Source organism: Cricetulus griseus, chromosome 8, assembly GCF_003668045.3.
Source record: "Cricetulus griseus strain 17A/GY chromosome 8, alternate assembly CriGri-PICRH-1.0, whole genome shotgun sequence".
NCBI lineage: Eukaryota > Metazoa > Chordata > Mammalia > Rodentia > Cricetidae > Cricetulus > Cricetulus griseus.
The window spans coordinates 17,184,327-17,199,198 of record NC_048601.1 but is presented as its reverse complement, the minus strand read 5'-3'; the positions used below and the strand labels follow the sequence as shown (position 1 = coordinate 17,199,198).

General features: G+C 41.2%; 1 protein-coding gene across 1 annotated transcript; it reads right to left on the bottom strand.

Annotated features, from left to right (window-relative positions):
* Positions 1-813: 813 nt before the first annotated feature.
* On the bottom strand, positions 814-7,571 carry LOC100769442 (C-type lectin domain family 2 member H-like). Its single transcript, XM_027429966.1, has 7 exons — positions 7,484-7,571; positions 6,595-6,726; positions 4,566-4,586; positions 3,849-3,859; positions 3,098-3,241; positions 2,460-2,566; positions 814-946 (listed from the first exon to the last, which is right to left on the bottom strand). Exons 1-7 carry the CDS (start codon positions 7,569-7,571, stop codon positions 814-816), a joined length of 636 nt encoding a protein of 211 aa, XP_027285767.1.
* Between the last annotated feature and the right edge of the window lie 7,301 nt (positions 7,572-14,872).

Here is a 14,872-nt window from a genome sequence, read left to right as displayed (position 1 = left end):
CAGAAGAGATACCTGTGACCTGTTATTTCATCCTTTTTGGGACTCATCAGTACAGTGTAGCATATGATCAAAAAGTTTTAAATGTTTTGCTCCTAAAGTCAGACACTTTTAAATGGTTGCTTTGAAAAAGGTTCAGTAATTAACTGTCTCCTGATCTGAAAAGAGCCTAATAAAGAATAAAATTCAAATGGCATACTTATATATGAAACTGTCAAAAAAGTTAAATTAGGAAAATAAAATGACATTTGCTTATCACATATCCTTAGTCCATTTAAGTTTTAAAAAGTAAAGTGTAAACATTTTTTGACAATGGTATTGAGTCAGAGTGTTCAGCATTGGTTTTAATCCTGTCTATATTGCCCTTTACATTAGTCATTGAATTTTGCCAACAGAGTGATGGCAATATTTGCGAAGAATTTGCAGACAGCAGATCACTTACGATTATCGAATCATTCCCATGATTTCTGTCACCCTACATTTTTAGTTTCCATGACTTTAAAGCAAGGACCAATGGAAAAAAATTCAGGTAGGGTCATAAAGGTGGATCTTACTAATATGAATATGACTGTACTTTAGGTTTATATATGAGTACTAGCTCATACCCAAACACCTATTTAATTTACAATCATCTGTGTTCTCCCAAGTTCCTGCATCTGTGATGCTCTAAGTGAGTTTTCTACTTCTGTGTCAACACATATTATTGATGGATTTTGATGATAATTTTAGCAGATCAGATTGGAGCAGCAACTGTAGATAACAGGTCACAGAGTATCTGTTTGTCACCAATGCTTTGGTACAATCCCTATACTCGATTTAAAATCTTTGGACCTGTGAAACATGTTTGTTGAACTTGCTACAAATCCACTTCCTGGGTGCATGCTCCCTTGCACTGCTGATCCCCATGTCACTCAGGTAGCCACATTCTCCTTTTCCTCGGATGGGAACCCTGAAGCAAACCAAGAAACAAATGAAAAACTTCTGTATAGACCAACATTATATTCAAACACCTGAACTAGTTTTGCACCTACCACCTTTTACATGCTCAGATTTCAATTTGAGAAACACATCTTTAGAATTTGTCAGTGTTGACCCTGTAAAGTGTGTACAATGCTTTTGACTGGTCCTTGCTGCCATGTTCAAATGGCCTGCTGCCATGTGAGACTTCACAGAGGGTGATTTTTAATCCTATCCTGAAGCATTTTACACATGTATAAAGGTGGGAAAAATCCCAATTCTTAGTAAAATTCTGAAAGATCTTTAAGGATCACATGACTGGGTCTGTGTTTATGGTTCCAGTGAATGGCTCCATTCTAAATGGCTCTTCTCATTTCCAAGAGCTATAGTGATATACTATTTATGATTTATTAAATCTTACCTGAGGATTCAGAATGCAAAGGCAACCACAAGCCATAGAAGCCAGGCACACACTTTTAATCTCAGCAGCCAGAAGCTAGGAGGTGGTACTACACACCTTTAATCCTACTACTCAGGATTAAGAGGTAAACAGATTTTTCTGAGTTCAAGGCTGCCCATCCCTTTAATTCCAGAACTAGAGGGTTATAAAAGATAGAAGCAGGGTCTGCAGTAGTCAGCAGAAGGCATTCATTCTCCAGTCACACTGAAAATATAGACATTTATTCTCCAGTCACACTAAAGATAGGCATTCATTCTCCAGCCACGCTGAGGAGAGTTACAAACTGAGAGCTCTTGGAGACAGGGTCAGCCCATTCAGTCTGAGATAGAAGTAAGAATCTAGTGGCCTCTGCTTTGCTTCTCTGATCATCAGCTTGAAATTTGAACCTCAATATCTGTCTCTGGGTCTTTTATTTTTCATGTTACAAAGAGTTGTGTCAGTGTTCCTTGATGAGACTTAGAGGAGGTTCCCAATGCCCCAGGAGTCTTTGCTTCTGTGACAGGTGCAGCTATGCACACAGCGAATGGGCAATTCCTACACTGGGAGTTCTGCAGTGGCTTCCAGGGGTTTCGGAGCCATCACTGCCCATCCTAGGCTCTGTCTACATCTGATAAGTGTTTTCAATTGGTGATGGAGCAGACCACATCTACCCCAGATGCCATCATCATGCTAGAGATTCAAGTGAAAGCACACTAAGTAAACACTTTGGAAATGATAACCAATAAGTGGGAGAACATCCAAAGGATTTAAAATTTTAAGGATGTGGAGTTTGCTGGGAATTGCCTCTGCATATAAGTACACAACCTGCCTCTGAGCTCCAACTCCACTTGGAAGGTTTAGGTTGCTTCCTTCACAGTATAGTGGTTTCAAATGACACAGCCATTAATCTCTTATACACACACACACACACACACACACACAGAGAGAGAGAGAGAGAGAGAGAGAGAGAGAGAGAGAGAGAGAGGGAGAGAGAGAGAGAGAGAGAGAGAGAGAGAGAGAGAGAGAGAGATGAGCACAGTAGAAAGAAAGCATTCTGAAAACATACAAGTTGTTATATTCAGTGTTGTCTGTCCACATCCAAGTGTGTTCTGATGACTCTCTGTGAAGGCCGATCCAATGGTCAGAAGCCCCCTTGTATCTCCTCAGGAAATTCTGCCGTAAAAAAGCAGAAAAAAAATGTGTCTCTCAGCTTCAGATGACCATTGAGTGTGTCCAACCTACAGCTGAGGGTCGTTGATTTTGGTTCCATGATAACCCTCAGTTCTCAGTGGATGCATTTTACATGCATAAACCTAAGTACACTGATGACCAGCATCCCACTGCAGCTGATTAAGATTGTCCTTGGAGTTTTTTTTTTTTTTAACAGATACCAGGTTTTGTATACAACATGTAAATTCTCAGAGGAAGAAGTACATGACCACCAGGTAACATAGTAGATTGTATGTTTCCCCTTTCATGTTTTACTATGAACACTACATGAGAGCATGACTCTGGAATGTCTCATGTCTCCACCCAGAAGCAGTAACATTAGCAAATGGTGTGTATTAATGTGCTCCCCATATGCCCCACACACCCCATCTGCCTGGAGTGGGCTCTTCCTCACGCTTCAGCTTTAAGGTCTCCATCTCATGGCAATACACATTCAATAAAACAAACAACAAACCAATCCTGACCATTTCTTACCAGCTCCTCTAGGCTCTCAAATACAGCTAGATGGGCCTCTAGTTCCAAACAGGCGGTCTGGCTGAATGCCCAGTTTCTCATGTCTTCAGAAAAATAAAAACATTTACTTCCTAATCCAATCCAGTCTCTTGGGCAGGTGGCATAGTTGTCAGTGACCAGTCTTTCTAAAATGTAAGCAGTGGTTATGATATATAATAAGAACATTTCCATGTCTGGTCCCTTTGGCTAGCATCTAAATCTCAATGGTGGGATGTACTTGGACTACACTTTCATAACTGATCTCTAGGAGAAGCCTCCTAGCATGGTGGTCCCCAATCCAGGGCCTTCCAGTGAGCTCTAATGAAGTGGTTTGTTTCTCTTCTTTGTGTTTTGTAACAGAATCTCTCTATGTCCCCATGAAACAGATCTCACACTGTGGCCAGGACTTTTCTGGATCTTGTAGTAATCTTGCTGGCTGTGGCTCCTGAGTGCTAGGACAAAAGACACTGTACCCTTTGAGCAAATGATTTCTAGGCCATCAGCTCCTTACAAATAAATGTGCCTGTGTCCTGGAATCCTGTAGATTCCTTTCCCATAATCCTCCTTCACGTCTGCCTTTTATTTTGACTAGAGAAAGTAAACTCCTCACTTGTCTAGGTTTAATTATAGAGAAATTCCAGCCTGCAAAGCATGGCAGGTTCAAAATAGCTCTTAAATGTGAGAATTATAATCACGGGCTCCCAATACTCTATCACACACACATGAAATGTATACAATCACATGCTGGTTCTTATTAGAGTCAGTCAGATTAACTGTCATTAAGATATCTGACAAACAATGCTGGGTAGTGTTCAGGCTTGATTTTAATGCTAGTACTTGGGAGGCAGAGGCAGCCAGATCTCTGTGAGTCTAAAGACACCTTGTTTAGAAGCATGTGCAGACATAGGCACACTTAGTTACTGGTGGTAAACTGATACAGCCAGTATGGACGTTCCTCAGAAAATGTAAAAATAAACTTGCCATGTGACCCAGTCTGTTACTCTTGAGTATGTAAGAAGAGAATTCCACATCCTACCACAGAGATACTTGTACATCCATGGTTATTGTTTCCTTATTTACAATAGTTAGGAAATGGTCCTGACCTAGATGTCCATCTACTGATGAACAGATAGTGAAAGTGTGCTACATGTACAAAACAGAATGTTTTTCAGCTGTAAATGAAAAACAAAATTTGCAGGAAAGTGTGTGGCCTTGGAAAGTATTATATTGAGTGAGGTCACACAAACTCAGAAAGAAAGAGACTTATGTACTCTCTCACAAGCAATCCCAGCCTACGGTGTACAGTGTAAACCACTGTGAGCATGGGCCTGGTGTAACACATAGGAATGAGAACAAGGAGAGATGTAAGGTGATAGGAAGGAAGGGTGCTTCCAAGGGCCCACAAGTTGCAAATAAAAGTTATAAATAACATTGCTTTCCTAGTTTTAACTCTCCATATTTTCTTTCTTTTCTGTGGCAGATAAGTGAATAAAAATGTGATTGACAGTGAAGGTCTAAAGCCATAACCAAATCTCCCTGGCTTCAGAAAAGTCTATTTTAACTGGTTGGAAGTTCCAGGAGATTCATAGAGTTTGGGACTTGACAAATGTTGGAGTGGCTATGCTAATGGAGCTGTGTGATGTGTTCACTTATGACTCTATTACAATAAAGTGGTGTGTGTGTGTGCACATGTGTGTGTGTGCATGTGTGTGTGTATGTCTGTGTGTGTGTGTGTGTCTGTGTGTGTGTGTGTGTGCACGCGTGCATAAATATGTGGGTGAGAAGTTCTGAATGCAGCAAGGGTTCAGAGCACAGCTTAGAAGAATAAGAGACATTTTCTTTCATCCCTTCACCTTTTTCTTCCTTCAGCAGGTCAGAAGGAAACTGCTGCTGTTTCAATGCTCTACTGAGTCCTAGAAACAAATGATTTGATTAGAAATATTAAATACCCCAAAAGACTCCCCAGTCATTTTTAGTGGATGAGAATTTCTTGTGGTTGTTCCAGTTCATGTATCCACTACCATGAGGCTTCAATGAAAGAGACAAATGCAATGGGCAGTATCAGTGACTGTCCCTTCTTTTTATCTGAATCTTCGGAGTATATAATAGTTTAGGTTACGCTGACTAAGACTTGTTGTAGATGCTTGTCCTGTTTAGACATGTGTGTATTATTCCTTGGCATGACTAAAGTTGATTTTATAAAATGTTGGGTGGTGGTAATGTGTAGGGGGAGCTGTAGCCACGCCTACTTAGGGGCTGGCTACGGGTGTGCCTGACCACGCTTTCGAGGGCGTGGTCAGGGTGACGTAGAGTGAGACTTTTAGGGGACAGTGTTTCTCTTTCGGTTTTACTTTTGTACTTGCTGGACAGACTGCTGCCGTGCCGGCTGGCTAGGTTGCTCTGTAAGTAAGGCTTTTCCCTATTAAATACCCTTATATTTCTACTTGGCTCCATATTAATAATTTCCCACTATAGTAGTGCACACCTTTAATGCCAGCAATTGGGAGGAAGAAACAGTTAGATTCTCAAGTTCAAGGCCAGTTGGTCCATATAGTGAGTTTCTTTTCTTTCATTTTTTCTTTCTTTCTTTCTTTCTTTCTTTCTTTCTTTTTTTTTTTTTGGTTTTTCAATACAGGGTTTCTCTGTGTAGCTTTGGAGCCTATCCTGGCACTCTCTCTGTAGACCAGGCTGGCCTTGAACTCACAGAGATCCGCCTGCCTCTGCCTCCCAAGTGCTGGGATTAAAGGTGTGCACCACAAACATCCGGCTATATAGTGAATTTCAAGACAGCCAGCACAACATACAGAGACCCCGTCTAAGAAAACCAATATATCTATATCCATATCTATATTTATATCTATCTATATCTATATCTATATCTATCTATCTATCTATCTATCTATCTATCTATCATTTTAATGGACAAATTTCCTTCAGGTATGCAGCCAAGTTGTACAATATTTTAACACAGTATTCAGAACAGTCTACATCTAAAACCTTAGAAATCACATCTGCTGGAACTTTCTATTGAATATTGTCAGACCATGGTTGAAGATGCTAACTGAAACCATGGGTCATGGGTGGGGCTTCTATACCTTCCTCTACCTTATTAGTCTTCAGTGTTCTCACTTCCCTTAGCTGTAGCAATCTCCTTGACAGTCTCTTCCAAGTTTTTCTCTCCTTTTTCTCTGTGTTGAATTGTTCTTCCAGGTGGACATATGTCTCCTGCATCTCCATTTAGATGTTGCTGAATGCCATCTTCCCAGGGATGCTGAGACTGGCCTCCTGTGCACACCACAGCCTGTGCTGTCCTTCAAGCATTCTTCCTGCTAGACCCTAAGTTCCCAGAGAACAGGAATTTCCAGTCTGTTTTCTCTCCAGCCCTTCACACAGTGCCTGACTCACAGTGGTAATGAAGCGTTTGCTGACAACATACAGGTGTAGAAAATGCTGCACAATTTGTAGAACAAGTCACTCACCTGATGATGACAAAGCAACAGAAAGTGAAATTACAGCTGCAGAGAGGACCATGATCACGCCATAACAGCAGTAAAGCTTAACAGGAGACTCAGTGAAGATGATTCTCAGACATTTTCCTTGGAGCTTTTTACCTGAATATATAAATATCAGAACATCTACTTCAAGATCCTGCAAGAAAAGGTAACAGTGACCAAGAAATGGGTAAGGGTGTCTATTCAATATTCTAGTGTGACTCTGGAGGTGCTAGCCAGGACAATAGGGCAAGAATAATAAAAACAATCAGGCTTCATAGAGATAAAAGTCTTGGTATTCAGAAAACATGGATATATCTACACATAAAATTCTATGAGTATTAAAATGGCTCTAAAAATAATGAAAGTGTTTACGATGTTGCAGGAAAATATTTCAATTGGCAAAATAAATTCCATTTTCAGCTCAAATATCTCTAAGCTTGTACCAAAGGAAATCAATGTTATTCAGCACTGGAGAAAATGATTGAAAAAGGAACCCTGGACACCATGCTTGCACCTGCCCATATCTTATGCTGGTTAAATGATCCTCAGCCTGCTTTTCCCAAAGGTCCCTAAGTTTGGCCATACACACCAAAGTAAATTAAACAAATGTGTCCCATACCAACCTACAAAAAAAAAACAAGAATCTTATTCCAGGCTTTTGTAATTAATTCATTATTCATTTATCTTGCCTAAAAATACTTGAATATTATGTACTCTGGCAGAGTAGCTAATATAACAGAGCCTCCTCCAATCTCCACTTCTGCAGAGACGCTCTGTGACAGACTAACAGGCTGGTTTTTCAGCTCCTCTGTGGGTCCCAGGTGAGTCTTATCTCTGTCTTTTATTTTGAATCAAATTTGATTAACATACATACCTATTTCTACATCTTGCAGGCTGTCTGTAGTAATGAGATCAGGTGTTAGCAAGCCCATGGAAGCCTCTTCAATCTTTACAGCACTCATTTCTGGGCTAAGAGGAAGAGACTCAACAGAGTTCAGGAGGACAGGGACAAAATCCCTTGTGTTCTGAATGCTGTTCCTAATAAGCACTTTACAAGCTCACAGCCCATCTGGGTGACTCATTAACCACTCCTTATCAGTCCTGAATATGTCACCTCTCAGCAAATAGAATTATATAATTAAGGAGTAGGCTGTGGCCATGGTCTGGACCAGTCCATGTCCACAGGACACTACAAGTACAGAATACTCTAAGAGTCACATCCTTTCCACCTTTCTCTGTACACCAGTTTTGTTTTTCCGTTTTTAAATTTTTTATTTCATTTTACATTACAACCACAGTTCTCCCTCCCACCCCTCCTCCCAACCCTTCCCCACTTCCCATATTCCCTCACCTCGCACTAACCTACACCCAGTCCACTCTCCTCACAGATAAGGGCTCCCCCAAGAGGACTCAACACAGTTTGGTACAATAGGTTAGGGCAGGGCCAGTCCCCTCTCCCATCATTAAGACTTAAGATGGCAGGGGAAAAGGACAAGATCTCTTAAGCTAATGGGGATCATAGGGAAGGGGAGAGGGAGTTAGAAGAAAGAGAAGGGGAGAAGGGAGGGGAGAAGAGGACATGAGGGAGCAGGAAGATCTAGTCAGGAGAGGAATGGAGGAGAGCAAGAAAGGGGATACCATCATAGAGGGAGCCATTATTGGTTTAAAGAGAATTCTGACACTAGGGAAAGGTCCAGAGACCTACAAGGTTGACCACAATTAACAATCTAAGCAATAGTTGAGAGGCTACCTTAAATGCTTTTACCCTATAATGAGATTGATGACTACCTTGTATGCCACCCTAGTGCCTTCATTCAGTAACTGATGGAAGTAGAAACCGACACCCACAGCTAAACACTGAGCTGAACTCTGGATTCCAGTTGCAGAGAGGGAGGAGTGATGAGAAAAGGGGTGAAACCCACAGAAACAGCTGACCTGAACAAAGGGGAGCTCATGGACCCCAGACTGATGGCTGGGAAACCAGCATAGGACTGTTCCAGATGCCCTGAAGGAGGAAGTCAGTTTGGAGTTCTGATTAATCTATGGGGCCTCTGGTAGTGGATCAGTATTTACCCCTAGCACACAAATGAACTTTGGGAGCCCTCTCCAAATAGGGGGATACTCTCTCAGCCTAGACACACTGGAGAGGGCCTAGACCCTGATATGACAGACCTTGAAGATTCCCCCATGGAAGCCCTCATCCTTCCCAGGGAGCAGAAAAGGGTTGGGATAGGGGGTCGGTGGGGAGGCAGGGGAGGAGGAGAGGCAACTGAGATTGACATGTAAAAGAAGCTTGTTTCTAATTTAAATTGAAACATAAATTATGAAAAAAAAGACATCCCACCATAGAGAATGGGATCCAAAAAGCTAGCTCATATACCAGGATTATATTATGGTCTTACTGCCTAGTCTAAGCATGGCATCTCACCCTAAGGAATGTGCTCCAACAAGCTAGCTCATGAATCAGGTTTGTATCTGGTCCCACTGCCAGGGGTCCCTCTGATAGTCCAAGGTTTGCAACTGTCTCCCACAGAAAAAAAGGGCCTAGTTCACTCCCGTGGAGTTTCCACAGTTATAGGTCTAGAGTCCATGAGTTTCCATGAGCTTGGTTCAGCTGTCTGTAGATTTCTCCTTTATGATCTTGACCTCCCTTGCTCACATGTTCCCCTTCCCTTTCTTCGCCTGGGTTTCCAGAGCTCAGTCTGGTTCTTGGTTGAGAATTTCTTCATCTGTTTCTATTAATTACTGGATGAGGGCTCTATGATAGTTGGGGTATTCATCAGTCTGGTTATAGGGGTAGGCCAGTTCACATCTTCTCTACTATTGTTAGGAGTCTTAGTTGGTTTTCTCCTTGTGGATTTTGGGAGTTACCCTAAGCCCATAGTTGCTCTCTCCATTAATATAGCTTTTCATTGCTCTTCCACTGCAGCCCTCCCCACCTAGTCCATCTCATTCCCTCCTGTTCTCATCCCCTCCCTTCCCCCTTACCACCTCCCTGCTCCCCGTTTACCCTGTAGATATCATCTAATTTCTCATTCCAAGAGTGATCCATGTGTTCCTCTTAGGGTCCTCACTGTTACCTAGCTTCTCTGGAGCTGTAGACTTTGGTTATCCTTTGCTTTATATCTAATTCCACTTATGTTTATCTTTCTGAGTCTGTGTTACCTCAATTGGGATTTTTTTCTAATGCCATCCACTTCCCTACAAATGTCATGAGGTCATCATTTTTACTGCTCTATTGTGTAAATGTACCACAGTGTCCTTATCCATTCTTTGGTTGAGGGGCATGTATGTTGTTTCCATGTACTGGATATTATGAATAATGCTGCTATGAGCATGTGGTATGATTGAGCTTCCTTTGGGTAAATGCCCAAGAGTGGTATCCCTGAGTCTTGAGGTAGATTGAATCCCAATTTTCTTAAAAAGTTTCATACTGATTTTCAAATGGCTGTACAAGTTTACACACCCACCAGCAGTGGAGGAGTGTTCCCCAGACTCATTACTTTTGACCTTAGCCATTCTGATAGGCATAAGATGTCATTTAGATTTGCATTTCCCTGATGATTAAGGGTGTTGAGCACTTCCTTAAATGTCGTTCTGCCATTTGAGGTTCTTCTGGTGAGAATTTTTTGTTTAACTCTGTATGTGGTCGATTTTAGAGAAGGTCCCATGTGATGCTGAAAAGAAGGTATTTTTTTGTGTGTGTGTTTGGATGGAAAGTTCTATAGATGAATGCTAATCTCAATTGGGTCATAACTTCTGTTAGTTCCTTTATCTCTTTGTTAAGTTTCTGTCTGGTGGTCCTGTCCAGTGGTGAGAGTGGGATGTTGATGTCTCCTACTATAACTGTGTGAGGCATTATTTGTGATTTGAGTTTTAATAATGTTTCTTTTACGAATGTTGTGCCTTTGTATTTGGGGCATAGATGTTTAGAATTGAGATTTCATCCTGATGGGTTTTCCCTGTGATGAATATGAAATGAATGGCCTTCTTCATCCCTTTTGATTGATTTTAGTTTGAAGTCTAATTTGTTAGATACAAGGATATCTACCTCATCTCACTCATTTCTTGTGTCCATTTGATTGGAGTATCTTATCCCAACCCTTTACTCTGAGGTAATGTCTGTCTTTGAAGTCGAGGTGTGTTTCTTGTATGCACCAGAAGGATGGATTCTGTCTTCATATCCACTCTGTTAGCCTGTGTCTTTTTATAGGCGATTTAAGACCATTAATATTGAGGAAAATTAAGGACCATTGAGTGCTTATTCTTGCTAGTTTCTGATTTGTTGTTGGTAGTGATATTGTATGTGGATTTACCCTGCTTTTTCTTTTGGGTTTTGGTAAAATGGGATTATCTATTACCTATGTTTTTGTGATTGTAGTTAATTTCCTTAGGTTGGATTTTTCCTTCCAGTACTTTCTGTAGGCTGGATTAGTAGTTACATATTGTTTAAGTATGGTTTTGTCATGGAATATCTTGTTTTCTCCACTTATAGTGATTGAAAGCTTTGCTGGGTATAGTAGTCTGGGCTGGCATCTGTGGTCTCTTAGAGTTGGTAGAATATCTATCCACATCCTCTGGATTTCAGAGATTCCATTGAGAAGTCTGGTGTAATTCTGATAGGTTTGCCTTTATATGTTACTTGGCCTTTTTCCTTTGTTGCTCTTAATATTCTTTCTTTATTCTGTACACTTGGTGTTTTAATTATTATGTGATGAGGGGACTTTATTTTGTGGTCCACTCTATCTGGTGCTCTGTAGGCTTCTTATACTTTCATTGGCATGTCTTTCTTTAGGTTGGGAAAGTTTTCATCTATTATTTTGTTGAATAGGTTTTCTGCACCTTTGAGTTGGGTTTCTTTGCCTTCTTCTATACCTGTTATCCTTAGGTTTGGTCTTTTCATGGTGTCCCATATTTCCTGGATATTTTCTCTTAAGGATTTTTTGGACTTAAGATTTTCTTTGCTTGATGAATTTATTTCCTTGAGTTTATCTTCAGCGTCTGAGATTCTGTCTTCCATCTCTTGTATTCTATTGGTTATGTTCGCATCTGTGGTTCCTGATTGTTTACTCAGCTTTTCCACTTCCAGCATTCCCTCAGTTTGTGTTTTCTTTATTGTCTCTATTTCAGTTTTCAGGTCCTGAACTGTTTCCTTCAGCTGTTTAATTGTATTTTCTTGGCTTTCCTTGTTTTCTTGCATCTTTTGGTTCGTCTTTTCTTCCATTTCTCTGGAGGATTGTCTGATTTCCTCTGTTAGGGTCTCTATCATCTGCATGAAGTTGTTTTTAATGTTACTCTCTTCTGCTTCATCTGTGTTGGGATGTTCATGTCTTGCTGGTATAGAGTCCCTAGATTCTGGTGGTGTTATGTTGGTTTTCCTGTTGTTGGATGTGTTCTTATATTGTCGTCTTTCCATCTTTGCTTCCAGTGGGTGTAGGTGGTGTCTTTTCCTTTCCTCGTGTGTATGGGCCCAAGGTTTTCTCCAGGGGTGTGCAATTGGCTCCAATACTCTGATGGGTCTCAAGGTGGGTGCAGCCGGGTTTTAGGCACTCACTCATCAGGTGTGTGAGAGGGGAACTAGGGTAGAGATATCATCAACTCTGGGTTGCTTGGTCCTCAGGGGCCGATTCAATCTGCATGCACACCCCAGGGCCGGAGTTCCTAGAGTGGGCAGGTGGAAGTTGGGACCAAGGCAGGGGCCGAAGCAGCTCATTTCTGCATTCTGCACTTTGCACTCTTCACTAGTTTTTTTATTTCTTTCTTCATTTTTTCCTTGACCAAGGGGTGGTTAGGTTGGGCATTATTCAGTTTCCATGAATTTGTTGACTTTCTAGAGTTTGTGTTGTTGTTGAATTCTAACTTTAAGCCTTGGTGATCTGATAATATAGAGGGTTGTTCCAATTTTTATGTATCTTCTGAGATTTGCTTTGTAACTGACTATTTGGTCAATTTTAGAGAAGGTTCCATGGGGTGATGAGAAGAAGGTTTATTCTTTTGTGTTTGGGTGGAATGTCCTATAGATGTCTATTAAGCCCATTTGAGTCATAACATCTGTTAGATTCCTTAGTTTTTTGTTAATTTTTTGTCTGGCTGACCTGTCCACTGGTGCAAGTAGAATGTTAAAGTCTCCCAATATTAGTGTGTGAGGTTTAAGCTTTGGTGATGTTTCTCTTATGAATGTTGGTGCTCTTGTATTATATATATATATATATATATATATATATTCAGGATTGAGACTTCTTGCTGAATTTTTCCTGTGATGTATATTAAATGTTCTTCATCATCTCTTTTGATTACTGTTAGTTTGAAATCTATTTTGTTACATATAGGGATAGCTACACCAGCTTGCTTTTTAGGTCTTTTTGATTGGAAATTCTTTTTCCCATCCCTTTTCTCTGAGGAAATATCTGTCTTTGGAGTTGAGGTGTGTTACTTGTACCAGCAGAAGGATGGATCCTGTTTGCATATACGTTTTGTTAGCCTGTGTGTTTTTATAGGCGAGTTGAGTCTGTTGATATTAAGGAATATCAATGACCAGTGATTGTTGAGTCATGTTATATTTTGGTGGTGGTGGTGTGTTTTTATGAGTCCTTTCTTTAAGATTTGCTGGTGTGGGATATTTATTGATTTGCTTTCTTGGGTACATCTAACCTCCTTGGGTTGGAGTTTTCCTTCTAATGCTCTTTGCAGGGCTGGATTTGTGGTTAGGTATTGTCTAAACCTGGTTTTGTCATGGTGTTCTGTAAGCTTCTTGTATCTTCATATGAATTTCCCTCTTTAGGTTGGGAAAGTTTCCTTCTATGATTCTGTTGAATATATTTTCTGTGCTTTTGAGCAGTTATTCATCTCCTCCTATCTCTATTATTCTTTTTAAATTGGTAACAAGCTTGCTTCACATATCAATCCCAGCTCCCTCTCCCTTCCCTCCCCCCACACCCCCATCCCATCTCTCCTCTGTGCCCCAGGGAGGGTGAGTCCCTCCATAGGGGATCTCCAGAGTCTGTCATATCATCCCAGGCAGGGCATAGGCCCTCTCCCATGTGTCCAGACTGAGAGAACATCCCTCCATGTGGAATGGGCTCCCAAAGTACATTTGTGTACCAGGGATAAATACTGGTCTACTACCCAAGGTCCCATAGATTACCGAGGCCTCCTCACTGACACCCACATTCAGGGGGTCTGGATCAGTTCCATTCTGGTCTCTCAGCCATTAGTCTGGGGTCCCTGAGCTCCTCCTGGTTCAGGTCAGCTGTTTCTGTGGGTTTCACCAGCCTAGTCTTAACCCCATTGCTTATCACTCCTCCCTCTCTGCAACTGGGTTCCAGGAGTTCAGATTAGTGTTTAGCTGTGGGTATCTGCACTGCTTCCATCAGTAAGCAGAAGTTTCCAATGAATATTTCCCTCTGGAGAGAGGTTATCTTTGGCCAGGGGCATTTGTAATAGTTCAGTAATCAGAAAAGATTTGCTTCTTCAGACTTGCTAATTTCTCAGTCTCTTAAGTAATAAAAGAGTCTAAACTCTGCCTCTCAATTTAAACTGAGCCCCATAAAAGCTTCCTGCTTAGCAAGAAATCAGAAAATTCACATTTGAGCTTTTAGCCCCATTGCAATTTTTGAAAGCATAATATCACTAGAGCTTGATTTCAGCTGCTGGGAAGGTGTGGCTTTTTTGTGGAGTTTCGTCCTGTGTCTGGGAGGGAGCCGCTCGGAAAATGTGTAGACAGGGCAAACTGCTGCACAGATAAAGCTTGTTTTCCTCAGATGATCAGAATTTCTGAGTCTGGTTTCACATGAAAGTGATGTTCAGCTAGCCAAACTATGCAACTTCCTGGGGAAATGTATGGTGAGGACTGGGGTTAGCCCAGAAGGCAAGTGGAATGAAAACCTTTTAATTTATAACTTTACCAAACCACCTCAATGCTTTCAGAGATAAGCCAAATCCCTAGTGTTATTCCATTTGTCTTTTTGTTTATTATTGTGGTTTTGAGACTGAGTCTCATCTAGTCAAGGTTAGCCTCAAACCCACAAACTAGCTGAGTGCAACCTTTAATGCCTGCTCTTCCTGACTCCACCTTTGAACTGTCTCTGCTGGGCTTGCAGGCCTGCACTACCACACTCTGGAGTTGATTTTTATTTTTCGAGACAGGGTTTCTCTGTGTAGCTTTGGAGCCTATCCTGGCACTGGTTACATAGACCAGGCTGGCTTCAAACTCACAGAGACCTGCCTGCTTCTGCCTCCTGACTGCTGGGATTAAAGGCCTGAG

What these genes read in the sequence shown, in the direction of transcription:
- LOC100769442 (XM_027429966.1), bottom strand. Translation starts at nt 7,571, where the DNA reads ATGAGTGCTGTAAAGATTGAAGAGGCTTCCATGGGCTTGCTAACACCT. An exon ending in TGTTGCTTTGTCATCATCAG is followed by an intron (nt 4,587 to 6,594) that starts GTGAGTGACTTG and finishes TATCTGCCACAG; the next exon opens with AAAAGAAAGAAAATATGGAG. An exon ending in TTGAGAGCCTAGAGGAGCTG is followed by an intron (nt 2,567 to 3,097) that starts GTAAGAAATGGT and finishes TTTTTACGGCAG; the next exon opens with AATTTCCTGAGGAGATACAA.